Below are 27,971 nucleotides of genomic sequence, written 5' to 3'. Positions count from 1 at the left end.
AGCGCGCGAAGTGGAGCTTTGAAAAGCGCAACGACACTTGCTCTTGCCATGCTCATATTGAAAAAATATGATAAAAAAGTTGTTCCTGAGAATTATTTTGTCATACAATTAAGAGTAAATTTAGTAAACAAGGTGGTTATAATATAATGTGATAAAATATTTAATTATATTTATTTATTATAGACTTAGTTATAATGGTATAAAAGCCACAAAAGTGAAGAAATTGGCGCCACTATTCCCGCTATTAACATAACGTATGGCAACACCGCTAATGGTGACAGATGTTTACGCGCCAAACAACAATGGTTGCTTGACCCGCTCCGCCAACGTTTCATTGCGTTCTCTTTACACGTTTTTAGATGTCTTTTTGTGTTGTTTTTCACTATATATCATCGTGTTATTACTCTAAATACGCTTACGATTACTTGAACATATGATTGTTTGTTATTCGCGTGTATTTTGATTCAGATAATTGGATTGAACGAGATTAGTCGGTTGTACATGTCATGTAACTCGACGCGGGTTACATCAATTTAGTGTTTATTAGCTATTATAACAACATCTACGATGTCCGCGGTAACTCCGCGTCGTTCTTCAAGGCTTCCCCACAATCACACGCCAAAAATGAGTGAAAGAAAGAAGGGGCTGTTTCAAAGTGAATTGGAGGCGTCGAGGGAGTCTCTGACGAAGCATCGAAGGCTGCCGGTGGTGAACAGCGAGAGTGACAGCGATGACTGCGACCTGGGCATCATGGGTACCCTGGACTCTAGCTCTGGGGACGAAGTAGACCATAGCGTGCCTAAGACGCCTGAACGCCATTGGTGTAAGTATCATAACAACAGTTTTTATTGATTTTAATCGCTAATCTGTGCCCAGCTATGATTGTTTAGAAGTCAATGACTGTCTGGTTGATTGACCTCATTTTTAATTGAGGCCAGATGTTGTTACGGTCTGTTTTAAAGAACATACTTGTATTTGCCATTTCACACTGTTATCTTACTGTTTAAGTAACTTGACTACTACATTGCATATTTCTGCTGCTTCAACTCATACATCAATATTGATATTATAGGGACATTCTTACACAATAAGTCCCATGGTAAGCTCAAGAAGGCTTGTGTTGTGGGTACTCAGACAACAATATACAAATACTTAAATACATAGAAAACGTCCATGACTCAGGAGTCATCTGTGCTTATCACTAGACCAGACCGGTCATCAATTTACTATATTACTAATACATTCATGTTAACATGTTTAAAGTTATTATATGATTGTTGATCTAAAAGTTAGGTTAATTTGTCCTTCAGTATGTTTTATAATATCCTCATTTGCCACTTTAAACCATAATAAAATGGACAATATTAGATTGTCATATTATACAGGGTATGATTAAGACTAGTTTGTCAAATGCTATGAGTACAAGAAGCTTTTAAAAGTTTATTATAAACCAAGGTTGACATTAGGTTATAACATGTACATTTCTTTGTTATAAACACAGAAGATAGCTCCTCATATCCTACCACATAATGTTTATCAGTTAATTCAGTGGTGGGTAAAGTACGGCCCGCGGGCCATCTGCGGCCCGCGAATGGATTTTAAACAGCCCGCCGCCGGTCCTATGAAATAATTAGTATATGGCATTGGCTCACGATTATCGCAAATCAAAATAAATTTTGGCTACAATTCTGGCCCTCTCCTTAATTACCTAAACTTTCTGGCCCCCATGAAAAAAGTTTGCCCACCACTGAGTTAATTAATGAAATGAACACATCTTTATTTAGTGTTAAAATGAAAAATACTCAACATATCACATGTAATAATAATTTTAAACACTAAGTTCACAGGAAGATTCCCTGCATATTTTTGTTTGTGAGCATTATGTAAAGGGCCAGACCCCTAACCAAATAACAGGTTTTTATAAAAAGAATTGCAATTAACTCTTTCTGGTATTTTATATGTGAATGCACAGGCAGCTTAAAGCTGATATGTGCACATCAATGTCCACTTGTATTTTGTCCTCTTGCTTATTTCTGTATTATTGCTATTGCCAAAATATTTACTTACATACATAGGTATATTGTTGTCTGAATGAATACCCACAACATAGGCCTTATTGAGCTGACTGTGGGGCTTAGTTAAATTGTGTAATAATGTCATATAATATTTATTTACTGCTTTAAACAATAAAGTTGGCACAAATCCTATGGCACACTTTGTCCATAAAATTATTTTAAAATCTAGTTCAGATACTGATTCCAACATCCTTGACTCTGACAAACTTGATATGTTTATTAATACAAATTTTGTCAACAGACGGCACTCGAAGCTCAAAACTGCTCAAAGAAAACCACGATCTGAAGAGCTTCATCAAATCACCATTCACTCTCAACAAGTACCACACAAGGTACTCCTGCCCGGAAAAATTTACGGGCTCCCACTCCACTCCGGTGACCCCACACATGCAGAACCACCCCGGGACCCCATCCTCCACACATTCATGCAACAGTGTCCATACAACGTCTTCTACCTCAAGCAAGGCTCGGAAGAGCCTCGCATCCTTAATAGCTGACACGGAGAGCTGCAGCAGCTCTTTAAAGGATCTTAACTTCGATACGGACTCCGGTACGGACACCAAAGAGAACACACCAACGAAAACTTTAAGAAGGTCCAATAGAAACAAAATGACACCGAAACTACAAAGTTTCAAAGGTGTACTTTTAGAACAGAAGAAGAATGTTACGCCACCAAATAAGAACCCGGTTGTGAGCTTGACTAAGATGGATTTAGCTACTAATCTGTCACCAACACAAATGTTAAAGACGCCTCATACAACTGAAGCTACCATGTCACCTCCAAAGCTAAGTCACCGGCGCTCCGTTGTTGAAATAGCAGAAAGCCCTGAAACCTGCGAAAGTGAGATAAGCCACAAGAGACTGCGTAACAACAGTCTTACTGAGTACGGTCCCGTGTCTAAATACCCTAAAATCGATGCCAATTCCGCTCCTAAAGCTCGTCTGTCTCTCTTCAACAGCGATAAGTTAAAGATATCAGCCAAATCTTTCTATGGCAATTCTAGCCCAGATTTAAATAGCAGCATTACAAACAAAATTTCTAGTTCTATGGAAACCTCAATAACAATCAACCGTCGCCTCTTCTCAAGCCACCCACACAGACGCAAGAAGAAATCAGGACAGATAAACATGGGAGTGAGACACAGAATCAGAAAGCCTAAAGTGCTGAAAAACAAGATGTACGCTAAAGGCAACCGGTATATGAACAAGTCTGATTCAGCTGTTCTAAATAACAGCACAGTTTCAAACGTTTCGGCCAATAATCAAAGCATGAATAACGTTTCTATGACGAGTCAGAATTCCTCACAGGAATTGGACAAAGGTGAGCACATTTTTGGTTTACGTTGCATATTTATGATTGTTTATGTTTTATTAGTAATTTATCGAAGCCTAAATTTCCGTGAATGGTGTAACACAGGTCAACAAACGCATTTTATTCAATTCATCTTTTTAATTGCATCATAATAACTAATAAGCGTAAGGCAGGTGTCCGATTGGCCGCAACCGTCAAGCATTGCAATAATTATTTAGTGGGCAATTCTTCTAAAACTCCTAATGGCTCCTCTACACGATGGACCAGCGCCGGCCACTCCAAGGGACGCAGCCATGCGGGAGAATGAGATAGCAATATCACTTGCTCCCTCTAACGCATAAATGCGTCCCTTGGAGTGGCCGGCGCTGGGCCATCGTGTCGAGGAGCCATAACTAGTCGCTTTTTCGCCACTAGTCAGACTAGACAGCTGCAGCCATTTTAGACTTACTACAGCAAATACATATTTGGAGTCCGTATATTTAATACATCAACATTTTACAGATAAAGCGGACCCGTTTGGCAAGGAAAAGTTAACCATAGAAGTGCTCCTCAGCCAATGGGAAGAGGAAGATGAACCGGAACCCAGACCTGAGCTGCCATGCTTCAATAGTACTGTCATAGAGGAGACTAGCCCGATCTTCCAGCCGGTCACCGCTATACCTGTGTCGGGGCAGGCTCTGCCGCAGGACGGAGCAGTCATTATAGAGTTAGGTAAGGAAATATATTATATTTTGACCTGAGCTACCTTGCTTTAATAGTACTGTCATAGAGGAGACTAGCCCGATCTTCCAGCCGGTCACGGCTATACCTGTGTCGGGGCAGGCTCTGCCGCAGGACGGAGCAGTCATTATAGAGTTAGGTAAAGAAATTTCTTCATTCTTGACGAGCATTACTTGCTTTAAAATGCAGAAAACCATTTTTAACCCCCAAGTCCCCCAACCACAGAATAAATAATAGTACTAGGTACAGAAGACTCACTCTCTAACAAAACGCGACTGTTACGATCAGGACAGATATGGCCGCTAGGTGGCGACAGCGCCGCGCGCGGCTTATGGCTAGCCACCAAAATTGGTGTGGGACAGATGTACTTTTAGCTACCAGTAGCCAAGCGACGAAATCGCGGAGTGAGCCACGCCTGGTATTAGGCAAAGCGGTAGGAATCGAATTACATGGACACCCCGCTTTCATATTCTCATTTTCAGGCTCTGACAAGCCAGTGAAGCCCAATGAGGCAGTGGGGACAGCTGATGTGACCATGATGGAACTGCACAAGGCGGACCACGGCGATGTGCCAGATGGGCAGTTCCTACCCGTGGACGGCGGATTCATACTAGTTCAAGATAATGTACCTGCAGGTATCTAACTAATTTAAGCTTTTTTTTAATGATAAATGGGGCATTATCTATGAAAAGGGACCATACGCCGCACAGCGTCGCGCGGCATTGTATTTATATCGGAGCATCGTTATATGATTCAGCTGTCAGACTGGAGCACGATTTCATTCTTAGATTTTACATGTCTTCTGAAATAAATAATGCTAAAGGTCAACCCGGTGGTAGGATTTTATATATTCAATGCAATACCAAAAAACGTTATTTTGGTATTGCTTTAATAAATAATAAAACGTTTTTTTGCGTGATTTCTGTATAAAACAAAGTTTTACTATCAATTCAGCGCAAATAAATATTCGCAAGTAGATAGATGCGCACATATTTATGTAGTAATAGTGTAATTACTTAATATAACGCAAATGTTTTTTGTATGGAAAGCGAAGCACCTTAACCTGTATATATTGCTCGCAGTACCTCAAGAAGAGCTGACCGATCTGGACGAGATCGAACGCGAGCTTAAAATGCTGGACGAGCAGATTCTGATGATGACGCAAACTGATACACCCGTCTCTGTACGAGCTGCCAACTCAGCAGGAGACACTCCTCCTGTAGTAGGAACTCTTACTGGTAAGTTTACAAGTTATTAATAATTAACACATTCACCGCTGAGCTACGGTCGTAGCCGATGACATGGGTTTTCCGGTGTGTAGCGAAAATGATTCGTAATGATTCGTGATTAGCGCTGAATGGGTTAGGAGCCAAGAAATGAGAAGAAAACAAGAGATGTGGTGCGCCTCGCGAAACTTGCCACGGAAGAAACGGTTATTAACGGTTTTTAACCTTATCGAGCGGATTTTTTTAGGGTTCCGCACCCAAAGGGTAAAAACGGGACCCTATTACTAAGACTCCGCTGTCCGGCTTTCCGTCCTTCTGTCTGTCACCAGGTTGTATCTCACGAACCGTGACAGTTGAAATTTTCACAGATGATCTATTTCTGTTGCCGCTTTAACAAATACTAAAAACAAAATATGTAAAATAAAATATTTAAGTGGGGCTCCCATACACAAACCTGATATTTTGCCGATTTTTGTGTAACAGTACGGAATCCTTCGTGCGCGAGTCCGACTCGCACTTGGCCGGTTTTTATTATCCCACAAATCTCGTTATGGTTTGAGGGTAGTATTCTGTCAAGTAATAACTTAAACTACCTCATCGAATTTTCTAAAATTATACTATCGATCGCAAAGCAAGGTGTTCCTAAACGAAAACCTAAAAATCTTGTGTCAATTAACAAACTTAAAAAAAATTGCTCGAAATCTGCAATGCCACCAAAGAAAAAGTGCATAACCGCTAAGGAGGTAGTGATAAACGTTTTCAACCAGGTGTTTAAAGAAAGAGGGAATGTGACCGAGGCAGCTCTAGAAACTTCTAGATATGTTAATGTGAAGTATACTGTTGTGAGGACCATAATAGGGGAGTGGATGGACGGAGAAGAAATGGTGAAGCGTGGCGAATCGGGCGGTAGGTCAAACTATTTACATACATATATCCCCTTCCCTATTTGGTCTGGCATCTGGTAGACCATGTCGATCTTGCATCGGTCTATTTAGCCACCAAAAACGGTGTTACACCATAAATCGTCTGATATAGACGAAAAGGCCGATGATGATGATATTTGGTCTGGCATCCTCTATCCATACTTAATTTATACTCTGTATCTATAGGTCATAGACTAGGAATCCTCTAGACGGGGTTTAGAGTAATTATTTCATGAAACCGATGCTGCCAAAAATACTAGGGTGCGGGGGACAAGGTGAGCGAGTCCCGTGCCGTGATTTGGTCCGTTCAGAGACACGGGCGTCACACAAAGACACTTGACTCGAAAATGGAGTAAAACTACTATACTATACCGTATATTGTGGCAGAGGGGGTAGCGCTACTAATGCTACTATGCTCGGTCTGGATGATGTCTTGTCTGTCCTATAGGTATTTAAATAAAAGTAAACAAACAATTTGTAAATTTTCGGGTAGTATAACATTTTTGGTTAACCAACCAAATACAAAACCGCCTGGATCTGTCACTGAACGATCTGACTTCAACCTACATTATTTGATCAAGTAATTTTTCATCTACCCTCTGCTTAAGGAGCCATTTGCGGGTAGATTTTGTTTAATAAGTACATTTAATTTTATATGTGGAAATTAAGGGGAGAATACTTTGCCCAGCAGTGGGACACTCAAATAGGCAAGGAAAAAACAATGTTGTGACTAGCGAAAATTTCGCTTTCGCTCGGTTTTAAATTAAAAACCGGGCAATTGCGAGTCGGACTCGAGCACGAAGGGTTCCGTACTATAATGCAAAAAAAGGCAAAAAGAAAACGGTCACCCGTCCAAGTACTGACCCCGCCCGACGTTGCTTAACTTCGGTCAATAATCACGTTTGTTGTGTGGGAGCCCCACTTAAATCTTTATTTTATTCTGTTTTTAGTATTTGTTGTTATAGTGGCAACAGTAATACATCATCTGTGAAAATTTCAACTGTCTAGCTATAACGGTTCGTGAGATACAGCCTGGTGACGGACGGACGCACAGCTGAGTCTTAGTAATAGGGTCCCGTTTCTACCCTTTGGGTACGGAACCCTAAAAAGTGTTGTGTGTGACTAGCGAAAATTTCGCTTTTGCTCGGCTTTAAATTAAAAATAGGCAATGAAACTAGTGACAAGTGAAAACTATTGACCTTTGCACGTCATTGAGAGTGGGTGTAACATTAACATTTTTGTGTATTGTAATATTTGAAATATCAAATATAATTTTATTCTAAAATATGCACATTTTGACATCCCATTGTTTTCTGTTGAATATTGAAAATCTTTACGTCTGACTGTTTGTCAATCGAATTTGAATGTCAGGTTTTTGTAAAAAAAACTCGTTTTTTTTTTAACTTATTTTAATAGAGATTACTGATTGCTAATTGTTTGCATATTTAGCCGAAAAAAGACAGACGGTTATAATTCATAGGATATATATAATGTGAACACTAAACAGCTTGCTTAATTTTTTTAGAGAATTTAAAAGAAAAAATTCAAAATTCAAAGCTATATCTCAGCGGTCGGCAACCCGCGGCCCGCGAACCTCTCACTTACGGCCCGCGAGCCTCCCTGGCTACATTGTATGTAATATTGACAAATGACAATGTCTGATAAAGTCATAAATATTAACAAAGTGCGGCCCGCGTCCACTTAGTTAACTGTTATGTGGCCCTTGGCTACTAAAAGGTTGCCGACCGCTACCGCCGAAACCGCTAAAAATTATATTTGGTCAAACAAATCTTCTCAGTAAAAAAAGGCGCGAAATTCAAATTTTCTATGGCCTTCGCCCCCTTCGCGCCTACATTTTTCAAATTTGCCGCCTTTTTCTACTGACAAGATCTGCTCGACTAAGTATATTTTTGTTACGATTTCCCGATGTCAAGTGTCCAAATCATACGAACGTATCTTGCGATTTTAGTTAGTCTCGGTACAAAAAGTACTGAGGTTGACTGAAGTAGCATGACAAATACGAACGTTTCCGAGACAATGCGATGGAAAACAATTATGCAATACATCTGTATGGCTAATTGAGTTTTTGCTCGTTATAATCGTCTTGATAAGTCCATATGCACCAGAACATTCAGGGATAAGAAGGAGATCATTATGGATTTTTTATTTGTTTTTTTCAGTGCCAGAAGTAGATGCAAAGCCGGATGACGCCACGAAACTGTTCCCCATATTCAGCAATCCGAACCCTGGGACTTGCACGCCTAGCTCTAAAGGTATGCCCTATAACAATATCTAGCTTTTTAATAAGGATAAAGGCCAGAGCACACCGGCTGCGCGTGTGTTGAATTTGAGTCCCGCACGCACACGCCACGCAAGCGGTGTGCCGTCTCTCATAAAGTTCTGTATATTACAACGCGTACGTGCACGTCTACTCACACGCACCCGGTGTGCACAGGCCTTAAGAGTAGTCCAATGTTGTGCCAACGAAGTGCCTGGTTTTACAATAACTACCAGTAAATATGCTGCAATAATTTCACATGTCCATAATTTATCTTTAATGGGGTTGGCCGGTCGAAGTATTTAGTAGATGGCGCCAGTATAGCTGGCCCGGTCAATCTCTAGAATTGTGTCAAATTCTTGTTTTTTTTAATGCCCAGGATGGCAGCCTTTTAAGCCAAATCTCATAGAAAAAGGGGCAAGCTATGACGGCGCCATCTATGCAAACCTTTGACAGTTGCCAACCCTACGTGTCGTTTTCAAGCAAAAGGTACCACTTTCTCGCTTACCATAAGGGCGAAATTTGCTTGTATCTTTATACGGATAACTTGTCAAAGCAACCTTATGGCAAGCGACAAGGTGGTACCTTTTGATTGAAAATGCCACAATTGTGTGCAGGTAAAAGCAGTAAGAAGTCCTTATTGAAAGACGGGAGCAACCAGTACGTGATAGACGCGGGACAGAAACAGTTCGGCGCTACACAGTGCACCGAGTGCGGGGTTATATACCAGGTACTTATACAACTATTATTTAAAAAAAAAACAAAAAACAAAATGTGTCTTCATGGAAAATGGAAGGACCCGGGTATGTTCTTAAACCGCGTCCAAGACCACCGGTGGACGGGCAGCAGCGTCCCTCAAATTCGGTGTACTCGACTGCGATCGCCAACCCCGCCTGCCAAGCGTGGCGATTATGGCATTCACCCCCCAAAGGGGGAGGCCTATGTCCAGCAGTGGACGTCTTATGGCTGAGATTATGGAAAATTCGTGGGTTAGGTATTAGGTACCATCGCCCACACTGTTAACTGTCCGTCGGTGGACCTTATGCTTTTGTGTTAAGAGTTTTCCTGTTCGTACACCGTACAATAACTCTTGATTTATTTTCTAATAATAATTTAGGACTTTTTTATGGTTCGTTTTTTTTAGCATTAGAAATAAGGGAAACAATCTTGATATGTCTTTTAATTGAAAAACACGTTTTAAAAATAAGTTACGTAAAATATGTAATAATTATTATTATTTGTTTCTCCATTTTGGAATTCACGGGCCTACAAATCCCGGTCTTTTGATAGGCTTGCGTGGGGATATAGATCCAACACGTAGAGGCCCCTTGGAGAGCTTTAATGTCATGTAGAACGCCTGCTGGAACCCGTTCACAGGCGCAACAATAAACACCTATGAACCGGTCGCAGCAGGCATTGGGACTATTGTAGAAAAAGTGAATAGTATACCGGTCTATGGATTGAAGTTTGGATGGACAATGAGACTGGGCTATTGTAGAGAAGTCCGGACACCTGCCATAACAATGCTAAAACACGTTATCGAGGCAGGTGGTGACTTGCCGCTGACTAGATGGGCCCCTGAAACTGCCGTCGCGAAGACGACCAGGAGCAACATCGGTGTGAGCGGCTCAGGGGTGTCGAGAGGTTTGCGCCGCTTTCTACCCAGTGGCTGTTACCAGCCACTGTGCCAACTCGCGTCTTATGCATCTTTCACTTCCACCCCTGGAGCATATAGCTCTAACGACTCCTCTCTGGACGGCCAATTAAGGCAAGCCAGAGCTGAGAGTCCTGCGGGTCCCCTTGGGGTCCACTCCGACCGATGAAGACACGCCGGAGACGGAGACCCTGACCGACTCTCGGGAGCACTCGGGTCCGTGGGGTCGTTACTCCCCAACAGCTCGCCACAAGCTGCCCTGCGGGCTTATTATTATTATTATTTGTTTGTCCTTTCTAGATCTCGGGACCATGGGGTCCCGGACTTTTGGGAGGCGTGCGTGGGGCCGAAGCCAACAGCGCAGAGGCCCTTTGAGACAGTTTTATCTAAAAGCAAGGGATACACGTGGCGGATACCATCCCCGAGCGCACAATATGATACATCCGGAGATGGTCCCCGCCAGGTGCAAAGACTATTTCAGTGCAGCACTTTTGTGCTGCGATGGGAACTAAGGTCATAGGCTATTGATTTGAATGTTGGATGGACTGGATATCGGGCTATGGGATGAGACTAGCGGACACCTGTCATGACAATCAGTCTCAATATTGTTAAAGACAGGTGGTGACTCGCCAACTCATTGAGTGGGCCCCGCAATGGCCGCACGCACAGTGCGACAACAGGGCAACACTTTGGAGTGGCTGTAAAGTTGTCGAGAGGTGAGTCTGCGGTGTGCCAGATCCCGGTAATCCGTTCAGCAGGCCGCCGGCGTTATGACATTTTACACTTCCAACCTGGAGCATAGGTCCCGCTCTTGCGACTCCACTCTGGCCGGCCCATCAAGGCAAGCACAGAGGCGAGGGCCAGATGACAGGGCCCTCTGGAATAGGGGTCCGCGGTGTCGCCACTCACCGTCAGCTCGCCACAAGCTGCCCCCGCGGGTTTATTATTATTATTATTTCGTTTTAGACAGGCAGCTGATGCTGGTGCGTCTAAATCATTGTTCACTTAGCACGATTTCACTGTTTAGATAGTTTATCGAGTCTATTTTTAAATTGATTCACACTTGTAGAGTTCACAACTTCTGAGGGTAATTTGTTCCAAGCATTTACTATTCGGTTTGCAATGAAGTTTTTCGCGATATTTGTTTTATGTTTTGTGGTTACTAGTTTAAGGTAGTGTCCTCTTGTGCGCGTGTTCGGGTTTCGAGTGAACAGGTCGCTTAGTTCTGGACAGTCGTAATATCCATGAATGATTTTAAATTATGAATCTAATACGATCATTTATATTCTACTGCTTTCATAAGTAATAGTTACCGATTAAAAAAAGCGTTTTTCAATTAAAAGACATATTAAGATCGCTTACCTTCTTTCTAATGCTAAAAAAAACGAACTATAGTCTAGTATTATGTAAATTCTAGTAACCTAACAGGTTTTTTTTGAAGGGTCGTAAACATTTGATATCCTGATAAAAACTCAATGAACTCGACTTTGGACTTAAAGGTTTCGGAAGTTTTTAAAGCGCAGAGTCTCGTAAACTGGTCGAGTTATGCGGATATGGTGTGACCATTGGCGATTTAAAAAAAGTACTAATAGTTTTTATTTTATTTTTCAGATCGGTGACCCTCAGGACGAGCATGACCACCTGGTCCACCACAATGCGACTGATGTGCTCAAATTCAATGTAAGTAATTATTTTTCATTTCTCATGCTCTGAAAAAGGGTCATTGTTGTTTTAAAATGTGTACAAAAAATGATATGTTTCTGCACTAGAGCATTTTAGGTTCCGACTGTTCCGAGTATGATTTTATAACTTTTTTTATGATTACCAATTCGTCTTAATATTGTTGGTATACAATATTTTTTTAAATAAAATGTAAGAAAACGAATGGTACGATTATTTTTTCCCTTTCCATATTTTTTTTTAAACTTTGAGGTCTTGTATTTTTTTTTATTCCCATATATTATTTAAGTTTAATTGCTCATTTTCTATCTATTTAACTAGATTAACGGTCGGTTGCATCAAACCGTCTGTCACCGTTAAAGCGTTCGCTAAATTAGTTTGTATGGGAAATTTCATACTTCACTGCTGTTTGATGTTAATCAGTCTGTTAAATGTGCTTGGTGCAACTGGGCCTTTTGTATACAATTCAACATGTGTCAACAACCCTATTCTTTCCGCGTTTAATTTCCTACCCTTTTACTTGACGTTGGCTACGGGCAACACCGCGCTCAAGTCCATACAAAGAAAAAAAAAACCCTGTTTTATATTATTCAGGGTTGGAAAGAAGAATGCGTCGTCGGCAGGTGGGACAGTGCTCGCTGCATCCGAGTGCGAGGTGGTGAAGCCAACTGGAAGCGAGTGGCAACCCTGCTCACTAGGGTTGTCCACGCGCAGCTCGGGTACAACGCCGAGCTACCCGGCGACATACACGCTTACACGGTGAGTGGTGACCCTAAAGTGGCCCACAGGTCAGGGATGTTGCGAATATTCGCATCCGCATAAAATCGATGCGGAGCTTAATGCGGATGTCGAACAAGTCGGTTCAGATAATTTTTTGTCATTGCCTATAACGAAATCGAACGAACGAATTGCTTAAAACGAAAAAAAAAGTAAGACAATGTTGCCACTGCAATAATTTGTTTGTAAAATAGTAAATTCTTTTTGAGAAATAATCACGCTAAGATAATTTATTTATTAGTAATTTTACTCCTACGATTTAAAAAAGCACTTTTATTTACTTATTTTTACATAAATACAAGACGCGCTAGTAAAAAGTGGCAACATTGTCTTACTTTTTTTGGTCTTGAATTACGTTTTTCAGTATAGACCCAGAAAAGCCGGCTGAGTTACTATACCTATATTCTTGCTCAAACACTAACAATCAGATATTGGAATTTATATGAAAACCTGCTATCTATGTTTTTTTTTCATAATTATCTGGTGCTATATTTCGTGCACGGTGTGAAATAATTTACTTTAAATACAGGAAACATTACACACTACACATTATAACTCACTGATTGCTAATTAATATAATTATCCACAGGCATACCTATATATTGATAAGAAGCAGATAGCTGGCTGTGCCATCGTCCAGCCCAAGACCAGGGCCTTCAAGCTCATACCCGGGGACCCTGACTGCTGCACGGTTGAGGATTACCCTGTCAAGTGAGTTTTCCATGTAATATGTGTTACACTGAGAGAAAAGGATAACAAAAACACACTTAGAATTACAAAAATAAACTTAATCCGGGGACAAGGAGAGTCAAACTAATAGGAACAAATTGACTTTTGTAATTTGTATTAGATAGATAGATAGATAGATAATCTGTTTATTTGTTTGCCACAATACACACAGAATAATCAAATACAAAAATGACAGAAAAAAGAACAAAAAAAAAACAATCAATATTTAGAAAAAACAGAAAATACAAGCACAAATAAGAGTAAGACAGATTTTTACAAAAATAGAAAAAGAAAGAAATATACGTATAAATATTGATTCACACAGAAGGAATGTTGTGTGCGTCGCAGCAAAACAAAATGGTTCTGGCTCAGTATTACGCTTCACCCTATTATGGGAGAGGCACTGATATTCTGCCAGAACCAGATCACGCCAATAAAATCAGTGAAAAATATGAAATAATGAAAAGATTTTACTTACCAAATTACCAATAAATAACTTAACTAATGACAATTTAAAAATGTGTGCACATAGTTGTGATGTAGAAGTGTGAGTGTGGTTAGCATGTAATGTATGTAGTGTCAAGTGTGATTTAGAGCAAATGATTAGTTCTTGCAATTTCTATTATCTGTTTATTGAAATTAGATTTAGGATTACTGAGCTGTTTGTAGAAATAAATAAACTACAGAAATAGGGAAACGTCTATTAATTATTACTAAACTTCATTTTTTCCCCCAGTACAGAACTGTTTTTTAATTCCTGGTTTAGTTTACTAATGATTTTTCTCTCAGTGTATGGCCTTAGAGAATATAACCAACGGAGTGGTCATTAACAGGCGTTCCCCTCTGTCGAAAATAGGCGGCCAATGGTCAACGACATGTCAACCACATGTATGGACTGACGTTTATCTGACATGGCTATGTTTACGTTACGTATACATTTGATGTGCCCCTCCCCCGCAAAAAATGGCAGACTAAGACTATTTTGTACCGAAAATTATAGACATGGCGTCTCCCTTGGTTATATCCTCTAAGGTTATGGCTATAGTTCGTTTTTTTTTGCATTAGAAAAAAGTTACAAAGGTAAACAATCTTGAAGTGTATTTTAATTGAAAAGCACTTTTTTGAAATAAGTTACGGCAAATATGTAACAATTATGAATCTAATACGATCAAATATATTCTTCTGCTTTCACAAGTAATAGTTATTGATTTTTAAAAAGCGCTTTTCAATTAAAAGACATGTCAAGATCGCTTAACTTCTTTCTAATGCTAAAAAAACGAACCATAGATCACAGATTTTTACCATTTCATGAAAAACATTTCTCATCAACACTCCGCGATTTCGTCGCTTTGCTACAGGTAGCTAAAACTCCATCCGTTCGACCCCAATTTTGGGGTTTGCCATAAGCCGCGCGTGGCGCTGTCGCCACCTAGCGGCCATATCTGTGCTGATCGTGACAGACGCGTTTTGTTAGAGAGTGAGTCTTCTGTACCTAGTACTATTATTTATTCTGTGATCATGGATATCATCATCATCATCTCAGCCATAAGACGTCCACTGCTGAACATAGGCCTCCCCCTTGGACCTCCATTCGTACCGGTTGGAAGCCACCCGCATCCAGCGTCTTCCGGCGGCTTTAACAAGGTCGTCCGTCCATCTTGTGGGTGGACGTCCTACGCTGCGTTTGCTAGTCCGTGGTCTCCACTCGAGCACTTTTCGACCCCATCGGCCATCTTCTCTGCGCGCAATGTGGCCTGCCCATTGCCACTTCAGCTTGCTAATCCGGTGAGCTATATCGGTGACTTTAGTTCGTCTACGGATCTCCTCATTTCTGATTCGATCACGCAGAGAAACTCTGAGCATAGCCCTCTCCATAGCTCGTTGAGCGACTTTGAATTTTGAGATGAGGCCGATAGTGAAAGACCACGTTTCGCTGGTAACACACATTGATTAAAGACTTTCGTCTTGAGGCACTGAGGTATGTCGGACGAAAAGACATTACGTAGTTTCCCGAACGCTGCCCAACCGAGTTGGATTCGGCGGTTGACCTCCTTCTCGAAGTTGGACCTACCTAATTGGACTACTTGTCCTAGGTAGATGTACGAGTCAACAACTTCGAGTACCGAGTTCCCAACAGAGACTGGGATGGGCACAACATTGGCATTTGACATAAGTTTCGTCTTGTCCATGTTCATTTTCAAGCCCACCCGTTGTGAAACTCGGTTGAGGTCATCGAGCATCATGCTGAGTTCCTCCATCGACTTTGCCATGACTACGATATCGTCGGCAAACCGAAGGTGAGTGATGTATTCGCCGTTGATGTTGATGCCAAGTCCTTGCCATTCCAGGAGCTTGAAGGTGTCTTCCATTACGGCAGTAAACAGTTTCGGAGAGATAACGTCTCCCTGCCTTACGCCTCTTTGCAATGGAATCGCCTTCGTGCTCTGCTCCTGTACTCGGACCGACATGGTGGCGTTACTATACAAATACTTCAACACTTCGATGTACCGATAGTCAATATGGCATCGCTGAAGAGACTCAAGCACCGCCCATGTTTCCACCGAATCGAAGGCTTTCTCATAGTCCACAAACGCTAAGCATAATGGTAAGTTATACTCTTCGGTCTTCTGTATAACTTGCCGCAGCGTATGGATGTGGTCTATGGTACTATAGCCTTTTCGAAACCCGGCTTGTTCGGGAGGCTGGAAGTCATCAAGTCTGTGTTCGAGACGGTTCGTGATGACCCTTGAAAACAGCTTATAGACATGGCTCAGAAGCGTGATGGGTCTGTAGTTCTTCAATAGGCTGTTATCACCTTTTTTGAAAAACAGCACCACCTCGCCTCTATTCCATGTTTCAGGCGTTTTGCCCTCGTACAAGACGGAATTAAAGAGCTTCTGGAGGACTTTAAGTACCGGTGTTCCACCCGCTCTCAGAAGCTCTGAAGTGATTCCGTCTTTGCCCGGCGCCTTGTTGTTCTTAAGCTGCTTCAGGGCCATCCTAATCTCGTACAGACTGATGTCCGGGATATCTTCGGTATAATGTCGGGACAGCTTGGCTCTTGGATCTCCTACCAAGCTGTCGACGGGCTTTGCGATCGAAGTGTATAACTGTCCATAGAACCTCTCGATCTCGCCTAAAACCTCCGCTTTGCTCGACGCTATGCTGCCATCTTCCCGTTTCAGCTTCGTCAGCTGGCTTTGCCCAATAGACTTGTCCTTTGCGAACACTTTGGAGCCTTGGTTTCGCTCAATAGTCTCTTTAATACGGTTAGTATTAAAGAGACGCAGATCATGTCGCAAGGACTTAGATATACGTCTATTGAGTTGCCTATATGACTTCGCGTCATCGGGAGACTGCAACTGTAGCGAGCGTCGTTCAGCCATGAGGTTTAAGATTTGCTCGGTCAATTTCTGAGGTCTATCTTTACGGCGGGGTCTAAAAAACTTAGACCCTACTGTGTGGACAGTTTCCACTAGCCCGTCGTTGATTTCGTCCACTGAAGCCAAGTTCTCTAGGCAAGCAAAGCGGTTAGAGAGCTCGAGTTGAAAGCTTTCGGGGTTTTGAACATGGGTTCGAGTAGGTCGGAGCGTAGACTTCATCAGGCTGGACCTTTCAAGTTTAATATTGATATTCAGTGAGCCTCTTACGATTCGGTGATCACTACCGGTCTTTACCCTGTTGATCACAGAGACATCGCTGAATATCCGTTTCTTGTCGGTCATGATGAAGTCTATCTCGTTTCTCGTGGAACCGTCAGGACTCATCCAGGTCCATTTCCTCTGAGGCGGCTTCTGGAAGTAAGAGTTCATCACGAAGAGTTCCTCTCTCTCCAGAAAGTCGGCCAGCCTCTGACCCCTAGGGTTCCGTTGCCCATACCCAAATTGCCCCACTCTCAACTCATCACCGCTTCTCTTGCCCAACTTTGCGTTGAAGTCCCCCATAACAACAGTAAAGTAGGTTTTAGAAGTATGTATGGCCCTACTTACGTCCTCATACATAGCCTCTACTTCATCATCGGAGTGTGACGAGGTCGGTGCGTATACCTGAATGACCTTCAGCGAATATCTTTTGGATATTCTGAGTATTAGGTATACGACCCTGCTCGACACACTGTCGATGGTTATTATGTTGTTTATGAGGGACTTGTGAACGAGAAACCCGACACCACCTTGGGACTGTTGGTCGCCCTCCCGGTGGTAGAGCAAGTTACCAGACTTCAGGGTTGTCGTGTCCTCCCCCTCTCTACGGACTTCGCATAACCCTACAATATCCCAGTGTAACCTGCTCAGTTCCTCTTCCAGCTCGCAGATCTTTTCGTCAGTCCTCATAGTGCGTATGTTGTGTGTTACCAGGGCCAGTCGTCGTCGGGGTGGGTAGCCGGATCTTTGCCGGAGATTCTTAGCACCCCTGACCCCGCTAATGCCCTGACCGCTACCATAGCCAGAGCACCGGGGGTCGCCGGAACCTCGGGGCCGTGGTTTGATTGTGCTCTGCATGATGGGGGGTGAATGCCATAATCGCCACGCTTGGCAGGCGGGTTGGCGATCGCAGTCGAGTACACCGAATTTGAGGGACGCTGCTGCCCGTCCACCGGTGGTCTTGGACGTAGTTTCAGGACATATCCGGGTCCTGGACGTAGTTTAAGGACATACCCGGGTCGGGATCATGGATATAGTTCGTTTCTTTTAGCATTAGAAAAAAAGTTACAAAGGTAAACAATCTTGAAGTGTCTTTTAACTGAAAAGCACTTTTTTTAAATAAGTTACGGCAAATATGTAACAATTGTTACATATTCATAATTATGAATCTAATACGATCAAATATATTCTTCTGCTTTCACAAGTAATAGTTATTGATTTTTAAAAAGCGTTTTTCAATTAAAAGACATGTCAAGATCGCTTAACTTCTTTCTAATGCTAAAAAAACGAACCATAAGAATCACAGATTTTTACCATTTCATGAAAAACATTTTAGAACTGATTACTTCATGATATGGTTAGGTTGTTTTCATTTTTAACCCCTGACAGGCTTGTCTCACTCCGCGATTTCGTCGCTTTGCTACAGGTAGCTAAAAGTACATCCGTTGGGCCCCAATTTTGGGGTTTGCCATAAGCCGCGCGTGGCGCTGTCGCCACCTAGCGGCCATATCTGTGCTGATCGTGACAGACGCGTTTTGTTAGAGAGTGAGTCTTCTGTACTTAGTACTATTATTTATTCTGTGCCCCTGACGCAAAAAAGGGGTGTTATGTTTAACGCCAAGGTCTGTCTGTCTGTGGCCTCGTAGCTCTCTAAGGGATGGGCCGATTTCGATGCTGTTTTTTATACGTCAAAGTGAGTTTGTAATAGTAAATTATTGTCGAGGCTCGGAAGTAGCTACTTGCAGGCTGAGGATTCGTTTTAAACGGACGACCTTGGGAGTCCGTTTAATTGAATCCGAAGCCAGCAAGTAGCCTTCCAGCCGAGTCATATATAGTGCTTTTCTCAAAAATGGTGCAAGAAATATAGATATCATTGAAATATTTTACAAAACCAACGTTCTTACGTTTATATTTTCACAGAAAAAAGCCCTTGCCGCCTTTTTATTTTTTTAATAAAAAAATAGAAGTGTATTTTTCTGCCGAAAATACGCCAACCTATTTGAGACACCTAAATAGTCGCGGTACTGATCATCTGTTTGGCTGTGCCTTCATTTAATATGGCCATTTCAAATTTAAAAAAGTTTGGAACTCGACAAATAATGGAATTTGTATGCAACATTGCAGTCCCAAAAGCGAGACTGCAATGTTTTTAACTTTTTAATTTTTGAGTGACCATAAACTACGCGCTTCGCGACCTATTTTTCAGACGGCAAAGTCGACTTTGCCGTCCATTTTTGAGAAAAATAAATAACTATTGTTACAGATGCGGTATATCTCGTATCTGGACGCACGCGTCGTTCCGCCGGCGGGGCGTCGCGTCGCGCCTGCTCGACTGCGCGCGCGCATCCTTCCTGTACGGCGCCGCGGTGTCCAAGCGTGACGTCGCCTTCAGCGCACCCACTGCCGCCGGTAAAGCCCTAGCCACTAAGTATTGCGGTACTGCCCAGTTTTATGTGTATCTCGATTGAATTTATTTTGGACTTTGAGAGTCCCCCCTATACGGCTGTATAGTGTACATCGAAAGTATGTAGAGTCACAGAAGGTAAGTTAACTCGAATATTGTTAGTAGATTTCATGACTAAATTGTGAATAGGTGGCTATAGGGAATATAGGAGGCGCAACTAGCACGAATAGTAAACAAACCGCCATGATGCCATCAATGGCATATTTAACAAATAATCTGTGAAAACTTGTCATAAAACTGTTTACGGCGTAGTATGTATAAGTTGATCTATGATTTACGGTTTGGGCTAATGCTGCACTCTAGCGGCAGAACATTGCAGTAATACTATTATAAAATTAACCGGTGAAAAATTGAAAATAAATAATAATTTATTGAAAATTAATTTGCTACCTCCTTTTATCCTTTTTGTACTAAAGTATTATTTTGTTATGCTATTGATTTGTAGGTTCATGTTTGTTTGTTTAAAAGCTCAATTGAAAGAATTGTGCTAGTTATCGTGTATAGCAGCGGTCGGCAACCTGCGGCCCGCGGGCCGCATGCGGCTCGTGAACCTGTCACTTGCGGCCCGAGAGCCGCCTTGGCTATTTTGTATGTAATAGTGACAAACGAAAATGTCTCATAATGACATAAATATTAACAAAGTACGGCCCGCGTCACCTACGTTAACTACTATGTGGCCCTTGGCTGGTAAAAGGTTGCCGACCGCTGGTCTATAGTATTTGTGTACTGAGTTTCTTTATTTTGTAGTTCTTTATTTAACAGTAACTCAGACGGGTTTGAGATAGTTATGCCCATTTTCTAGTACATACATATATTTGAAATTGAAAGTCTTGATTGACAGTGATACTGATAAACATATTTTTGATAGGTCTGTTAGTCGTATTTTATTTTAGTTCTTCGAATACTCGTTTATTAAGTCATTTTAAGAATTTTGTTTATAAAAATGTGCAAAACAATAGTTATTTGCGATACCATTGCGGAAAGTAGGAAATTCGCACGTGTGTCTACTGTGTGTGTACGTGTGTCGTACATCGATTTACGTACTGTGTATGATACTTTAAATTTTCGACATACGCACGAAAAGTGCCTATTCCCGCACTAGTGCGGGAAAGTAGAACATATGTACTGTAATATTAGATTAAGCTGTATTTTAAAACGGTTGACAACCTCTTTGCTTGTAAGGTAGGTTAAGTATTTTAATATTTTGATATTTAAGTAGTACTATTTTCCATTCCATACAGATATTATAAGAAATAATAACTATGCGACTCGGTCGTTCTACCAATAACATAATTCCGTTGACACAAAATCGCTGGCCCAATATTACAGAGTTCTATGTTTCACTTTTATCGAACTGAAATTTGAACATTATCACAGTGACATTAAGTCGAATTTCAAGTATCTTGAAAATGTAACATATAAAATTGTAATATTGAGCCAACGAAATGTTATTGTATAGTCAAGGAAATAAATTTCAGTTCCATTTCGTACCATGTGTCAATAGGGATAGCGACTAGAGTCAGTCCAAGAAAAGTCTGCAGCGGATTTGAACGCAGTGCAAGTGTCATTTAAGGTTTGGCCACATACAGAGCGCGACGCAGCGCCGCGTCCGCGCCGCGTCCACGCCGCGCGACCGCGGCACATGCTAACAGGTTACCGACGTCAAACAGACTGCGTCCCGCCGGTATCACGCCCCGCTTCTGTCGCGCCCCGCGCCGCGCGGCCCCTTGCGTCCGCGCGGCGCGTGCGCAGCGCTGCGCCGAGCGAACGTGGCGGCCCGCCGCGTCGCGCAAGGTCACATCAGTAGGATCGGACGTTAGGCAGCGAGCGGTGCGCCGCGTTCACGCGCGCCTTGAGGGCGTGTTGAGAGCGTGAGGCCGGCGCGATCGGCGCGCGCCCTGTTTGACCAGGCATCGCGTCGGCATCACGCGGCGCGGACGCGGCGCTGCGTCGCGCTCTGTGTGTGGCCAAGCCTTTATACGTCATAATTTCATAGAAGTTTAACGTTTAAAATAACACGTGCACTGTGTGGGCTATCAAATTCGCTGCAGACTTTTCACGGACTGACTTTATCATATTGATTGTCACTGTGACAAGGTACAGTCGCCATCGGATATATCTGAGCGGCCAAGGTGCTCAAAAATATCTGAACACGCACTCTAACGCTTTGACAATACAGGCGTGTTCAGATATTTGTGAGCACCTTGGCCGCTCAGATATATATCTAATGTACGAAATGCTATAAAAATTAAATCCTTTAACCGTACCGTGTGATTGATGAATGACTGTCTCGTGCGTGGTTTTCTATTTGCATTATTTTAACTTAACGATTGTGTCGAAAAGTGTGCCAATTTCCTTAATATATTCGATTTTGTGTAGGTTATTTTATATTAGGCATTGTTAAGTTAAGTGCCTTTTGATAACAATTTTAGTGATTTTCGAATTGATACTTAATTAGGTTTAGTTTCATGAGTAAATATAAGTATCAACGCCATTGTAACATAGTCAATTGACCAATTGTAATCTTTATTGCATACAGGTACATTAAGGTATACTGATGGTCAGTAAACCCTACTGTAACCGGATACAGATGCAGTGCATAATTATTTTTATCGTATTTTCTCGGAAACGTTCGTATTTGTCATAACTACTTCAGCCAACCTCAGTACTTTTTGTATCGACAATTCGACACTGCCTGAAATAGCAAGGCACGTTCGTACGTTTCCGTGAAAATACGAAGAAAAATAATTATGCACTACATCTGTTTGGACGCCATCGTAACACAAACAATTGACCAATTATAATCTTTATTTTATTGCAAAGAATTAAGGTATACTGATGGTCAGTAAACTCTTCTGATACCAGGTATTTACGTTTATAACTTACAATACGATATATGTTTCTATATCGACGTCATATCTCTGCCCGAATATTACACGGTTCTATGATTCACTTTTATCGAACTGAAATCTGAACATTGTCATAGTGACATTAAGTCGGATTTCAACTATCTTCAAAGTGTAACATAGAACCCTGTAATATTGGGCCAGCGATATGTTACTGGGTAATGGGTACCATAGGGTTTAGTGTGTTACTTAGTAGGTAGAGTCAAATACGACAAATACTCTTATAGTTACACAATAATAAACATTTAAGCATATAGGTTGTTAATAATATTAACATTAAAGCTCTCTTTTTAAGTAGGAAAGTGTATTTTTTTTCAATACACTATTAAAAACATAAAATACAAATGATGTGCCAAATTTAACTTGCATGAACATGCTTGCATATTGCAATTACCTATAGCTTCTGTATATCTTTCTTAAATAAATAAATAATAAATAAATAAATATTTTAGGACATTCTTACACAGATTGACTAAGTCCCACAGTAAGCTCAAGAAGGCTTGTGTTGTGGGTACTCAGACAACGATATATATAATATACAAATACATACTTAAATACATAGAAAACACCCATGACTCAGGAACAAATATCTGTATCATCATACAAATAAATGCCCTTACTGGGATTCGAACCCAGGACCATCGGCTTCGCAGGCAGGGTCACTACCCACTAGGCCAGACCGGTCGTCAAAATTTCTTAACCTTTTGACCGCCAACTGACGGGCGTGGCTACAACCCAATGTCACCCTACATGTATATCGACAAAGTTGGCAACTACCCCCCGCCACCGCACACGATAGGCGTGGCGTTCCAGGGGTTAACAATGTTTATAGTGTGTAGCTTTCAAATAGAGCCCGACGGCTAATCCTATTGTCTATTGTTAAGTAAAACCGCACGTGCTACTTACCTGCAAAAAAGGGTCTTCATTATTCTATTTGGCACCTGAGCGCGGGCTAGTAAAACGCTAAAAAAACCAGTGTAGGTGCGCTCTCCGATAACGCGCCTTTGTTAAGCATCTCGATGACACATTTTAGACTGGTTCTGTAGTGTTCGACTATACCAAGATCTAAGAATTCCACTCATTCCAATAAGATTAAATATGTAACTTGACGACGCTTATAATTTAAAAACAATTAGATAGGGTAATTCGCCAGTAACTGGCCACCTTAAACTAAAAATGAATTCTCCTTGTCTCGTATTCCTCATTGCTGAGGGTCGTGGCCTCCACGAATTATTTTGTGGACTAACTCCTTCCACTCAAATATGAATTCTATTCACCTATAAATAGAATTCTTTTTAGTATAAGCTGCCGGCGTATTATAGATGGCTTTATCCACGTGATAAAATAAATGTCACTTTTTAACAGCGTGGGATAGAAAGTGACGGTCACCGTTTTATCCACGCTGTCACGTAGACAAGAACGACCATCATAACCGTATTGGCCAGTTATTGAAACCTTATACTAAAATGAATTCTGTTTATAGGTGAATAGAATTCATTTTTAGTTTAGGGCGGCCAGTTACTAAAAGTGGCCTTTTACTGGCGAATTACTATAAACATAAGATAGACATAACTGTAAAATTCACAATAGGTTTGTGATTTTGAGACGAGTTTATGTATACGTGTACGATTTTCATTGGTCGATGGTTTTCGCTTTGTGAATAACGCTGGGTTATTTTATATTTATACTTATATTATTTATTTTAAATGTAAACTGCATGATATACCTACTTCATACACTGAAAAAGGCATGCTCTATTTCATAAATAAATAATATAGAAAGACAAAAAGTCAGGCGTGCCTTCGTGAGCCCGAGCCCTTGTAGGGCGTCGCCAAAGGGTACGGGACACAGCTGCCCCTTTCCTCTTTGGCTACGCCCCCCCAGCAGGGCAGCTATCCCCCCCCCCCTAGAAAATAAAATTTGTAACTGAATGTATGCCCTTCCCCTTGGTCACCGATCGTATGAAGTATCGATCGTAGATCATATTTTCGAGCGTATTTGATTATTATTTTTCTACTCATTTTGAATAATTTTAATTGCTTACACTTAAAATTGTAAATGGTCAGTGGTGATTCTAATAGTGCCTTAGAATTAATTGTTTGCCGGCCAATTGTTCTAAGATATTTTAACATTTTTCGATTTTCTAAAGGGTGTCGAGCAGCAGATTTACCGTTTTCAAAATTAAATTTACAAAATTCATATTTTTTTTTGTACGTACTCGTCCAACCTTTTCAGCATATTTCGAAATGCAAAACTTACTCTTTACGATATTATATGTGAAAGCCTTCGGTACAGTTCAGCAGCAGAAGTAGCTAAGCGGGCGAGGTGTTCAAAATTACCTTGACACGCCCTTATTCTCTTAACAATAAAGTCGCGTCAAGATCATTTTGAACACCTCGCCCGCTTAGCAACTTCTGCTGCTGACTGTACGATATTAGCACGGGGGCACTTTGCGTTTGGAAATTATTTGGGGCATTATCTATGAAAAGGGACCTTATTGTCGATGGCGCTTACGCCGCACAGTGTCGCGCGGCATTTGTGTTCATATCGGAGCTTCGTTAATAATGGCGTAAGCGCCATCGACAATAAGTTCCCTTTTCATAGATAACGTCACATTTGAAATCGAGAATCTGCCGCGGGACGCCCAGTACTTTGGTCGGGCTTTAGTTAAGGCCAGAGGCAAGTCCAAAGACTTATCATAAGATGCCATATGCTTGTAAATATGTTGTTAGTTCTTTCGATTTTGTACTCTTTAATTATTTCACAATGATTCCAAGTATTGCATTTCATTTTAGAATTATTTTGATTTACACAATATTGTGTGCTCAGTTTTAATAAAAACATGTTTTTGAATTTGTTGTTTTATTTTTATTGTGAAGAACTAAACGTGACCCTAAAGCCGTTGAATTAACAAGAACCTCACGAAATTTTACGAGAATCTGTTAAAAAATGCAACCAGTAAGCATATACAGGGTGGCTAAAAAAAATAACTGCATTACCATTGCCAGGGAGGTTTGGGGATTATACTAAGCAACGTTTACTATGGGACCAACCCGGAAATCACGGAAAAAAGTTTAGATAATGACCCTTCCATAGATAATAGGCCAGCCAATGTATGAAACAGACATTTTTTTCGATTTCGGAGGATTTATTTTACTATGGGACGACCCATAGTAAAACTTGCTCAGTATAATCCCAATACTTCCTTGGCAACGGGAATGCAGTTATTATTATGTATATTAATACCTTTGATTGCCAAGATGACAATCGTAAGATAAGCAAACGGGACGACAGATGCTACGAAAAGACACGTGAATATTTTCATACATTTAACCGGCGTATGCTTAGACTTAGACACGGATCCATGCGTGTGAATTTAAATCTATTGTTTTAAATGTCAAGGTCATTTTTTAGGGTTCCGTACCCAAAGGGTAAAACGGGACCCTATTACTAAGACTTCGCTGTCCGTCCGTCCGTCCGACCGTCCGTCCGTCCGTCCGTCCGTCCGTCTGTCACCAGGCTGTATCTCATGAACCGTGATAGCTAGACAGTTGAAATTTTCACAGATGATGTGTTTCTGTTGCTGCTATAACAACAAATACTAAAAACAGAATAAAATAAAGATTTAAATGGGGCTCCCATACAACAAACGTGATTTTTGACCAAAGTTAAGCAACGTCGGGAGTGGTCAGTACTTGGATGGGTGACCGTTTTTTTTTGCTTTTTTTTTTTTTGCATTATGGTACGGAACCCTTCGTGCGCGAGTCCGACTCGCACTTGCCCGGTTTTTTCAATGATTATATTTGACAGGCCGCATACGAGGGGTTAAGTTAACCATCAATGATTGTAATTTTTTCTAGGCGACTTGTAGAGAACAGCCGGACAGACAGACATATTATAAAGTGAGGTTGAAATGAAAAAGCACAATTTTAAAACAACATTTATTTTTACATACATTAAGTCGGATTCAAAATGCCTGAAACATACTGATTTTTGTACACATCAGTTATAGATAGTTATTAATTTTATGGACAGTAAATTATACATTGCACGATCTATGGAAATAATAAAACTTAAGCGTCTGTTCATCTCGCAATACTACCATACACATAAATATTAAAAAATTCATTATTCTTTAGGAATTTCATAATTAGGTATATATAATATATATTTTAAATTAATTTCGATAAAAATATAGATTCTCAGTTATACTTAAGGTAGAGGAGTGGCGCGGGCGCCTGTCCGTGTATACTAAATACTTAAATGTGACGTTCCTCGTCAAAAGGAACCTTAAGGTGCATCCACACTGCAGTTGATTTTGTTGAGCAATAAGTAAATATTCATTATTGCACCACATACAGAGCAAATTCAAAACAGATTTACAATATAAACAGGCGGTCTTGTCGCTATAAGCGATTTCTTCCAGACAACCTAATAGTCATTGTGGTAAGTTATAGAATGTTACCACATATTGCTCTATAAAACTTAACTGCGTTGTGGATACCCCTTTACGGCGACAAGTGAACATACCTATAGCTCTAGAAGGTACCTTCTGACACGGAACGACACGAAACTACAGAATCGATACGATTGTGCTACGAAAAGAAAGCTAATGATCGCTATATAAATGCCGTCAATGTCCTAGGAAGAAACCACGACTATGAGGGGTAAAATATCACCAAAAATATTTGCAGATACTGCACTTTGTAAACGAAAAGGGGAACCATCGCCTCACGTACAGTCAGCTGCAATAATATGTTACACAACAAAGACCGCAAAAATATCTGACACGATCTTATTTGTAGAGCCATAAGAGCGTGTCACATATTTTTGCGGCCTTCGAAGAGTAACATATTATTGCAGGTGACTGTACACGCTTACTACTGTCAAAGAGAATAGAGTGTATAGAGGCGGATTGTCAAGTAAATCATGTAGCCACTGTAAATTTACTGCCATCTTTTGACAGAAGATTAAAACTGTTAAAACGCCATTTGACTTTGATCCTTATTCTTTCACTGATATGTGTTAATTTGTTAAATATTGAGATTAACGCCATCTACTCGACTGTAGGTCAAAGGTTATGGCGCCATCGCTCGAAAAGATTGCACCATGCCTTTGACCTACTCTCGAGTAGATGGCGTTATTAATATTTAACAAGTTAACACATATCAGTGAAAGAATAAGGATCAAAGTCAAATGGCGTTCTAACAGTTTGAATCTTCTGTCGAAAGATGGCAGTAAATGTACTGTAGCTAAATAATTTACCATGACAGTACCTCTCTATTTCAAATTCTCTTCACCCTTAGTTTGACAACCGAAACAGATGGCGCTATACTGCGCCATATGTTTTCCGGTCACTGAATTGTCAAACGTCAACTTTTGACTAACAGTTACCGCAAAATGTATGGAGCTGCACCTATACACAGCGCCAGCTCGTATACCTGTCTTCGAAGAACGAAATTGTCTTAAGGCGGGATTCGACTAGGGTTGCCAGATGGTCGGGATTTGGCGGGATTCTCCCGATTTTTACCATCTGTTCCCGATTCCCGACAAAGTGTACTCGTAAACTGTCCCGAAAAACAGCTT

The 27,971-nt window shown here is 41.1% G+C and overlaps 1 protein-coding gene across 1 annotated transcript; it reads left to right on the top strand.

Moving 5' to 3' along the window:
- The first annotated feature begins 509 nt into the window (after window positions 1-509).
- On the top strand, window positions 510-19,638 carry LOC134674202 (N-acetyltransferase eco). Its single transcript, XM_063532261.1, has 12 exons — window positions 510-823; window positions 2,317-3,396; window positions 3,889-4,098; window positions 4,590-4,742; window positions 5,190-5,345; window positions 5,970-6,239; window positions 8,437-8,529; window positions 9,152-9,264; window positions 11,800-11,868; window positions 12,463-12,627; window positions 13,235-13,356; window positions 19,279-19,638. Exons 1-12 carry the CDS (start codon window positions 568-570, stop codon window positions 19,481-19,483), a joined length of 2,892 nt encoding a protein of 963 aa, XP_063388331.1. The 5' UTR covers window positions 510-567; the 3' UTR covers window positions 19,484-19,638.
- Window positions 19,639-27,971: the final 8,333 nt, after the last annotated feature.

Source organism: Cydia fagiglandana, chromosome 19 (assembly GCF_963556715.1).
Source record: "Cydia fagiglandana chromosome 19, ilCydFagi1.1, whole genome shotgun sequence".
In the NCBI taxonomy this organism is placed as follows: Eukaryota; Metazoa; Arthropoda; class Insecta; order Lepidoptera; family Tortricidae; genus Cydia; species Cydia fagiglandana.
Note: the sequence above shows the minus strand (reverse complement) of the source record. Positions and strands in the feature narration are given on the sequence as shown.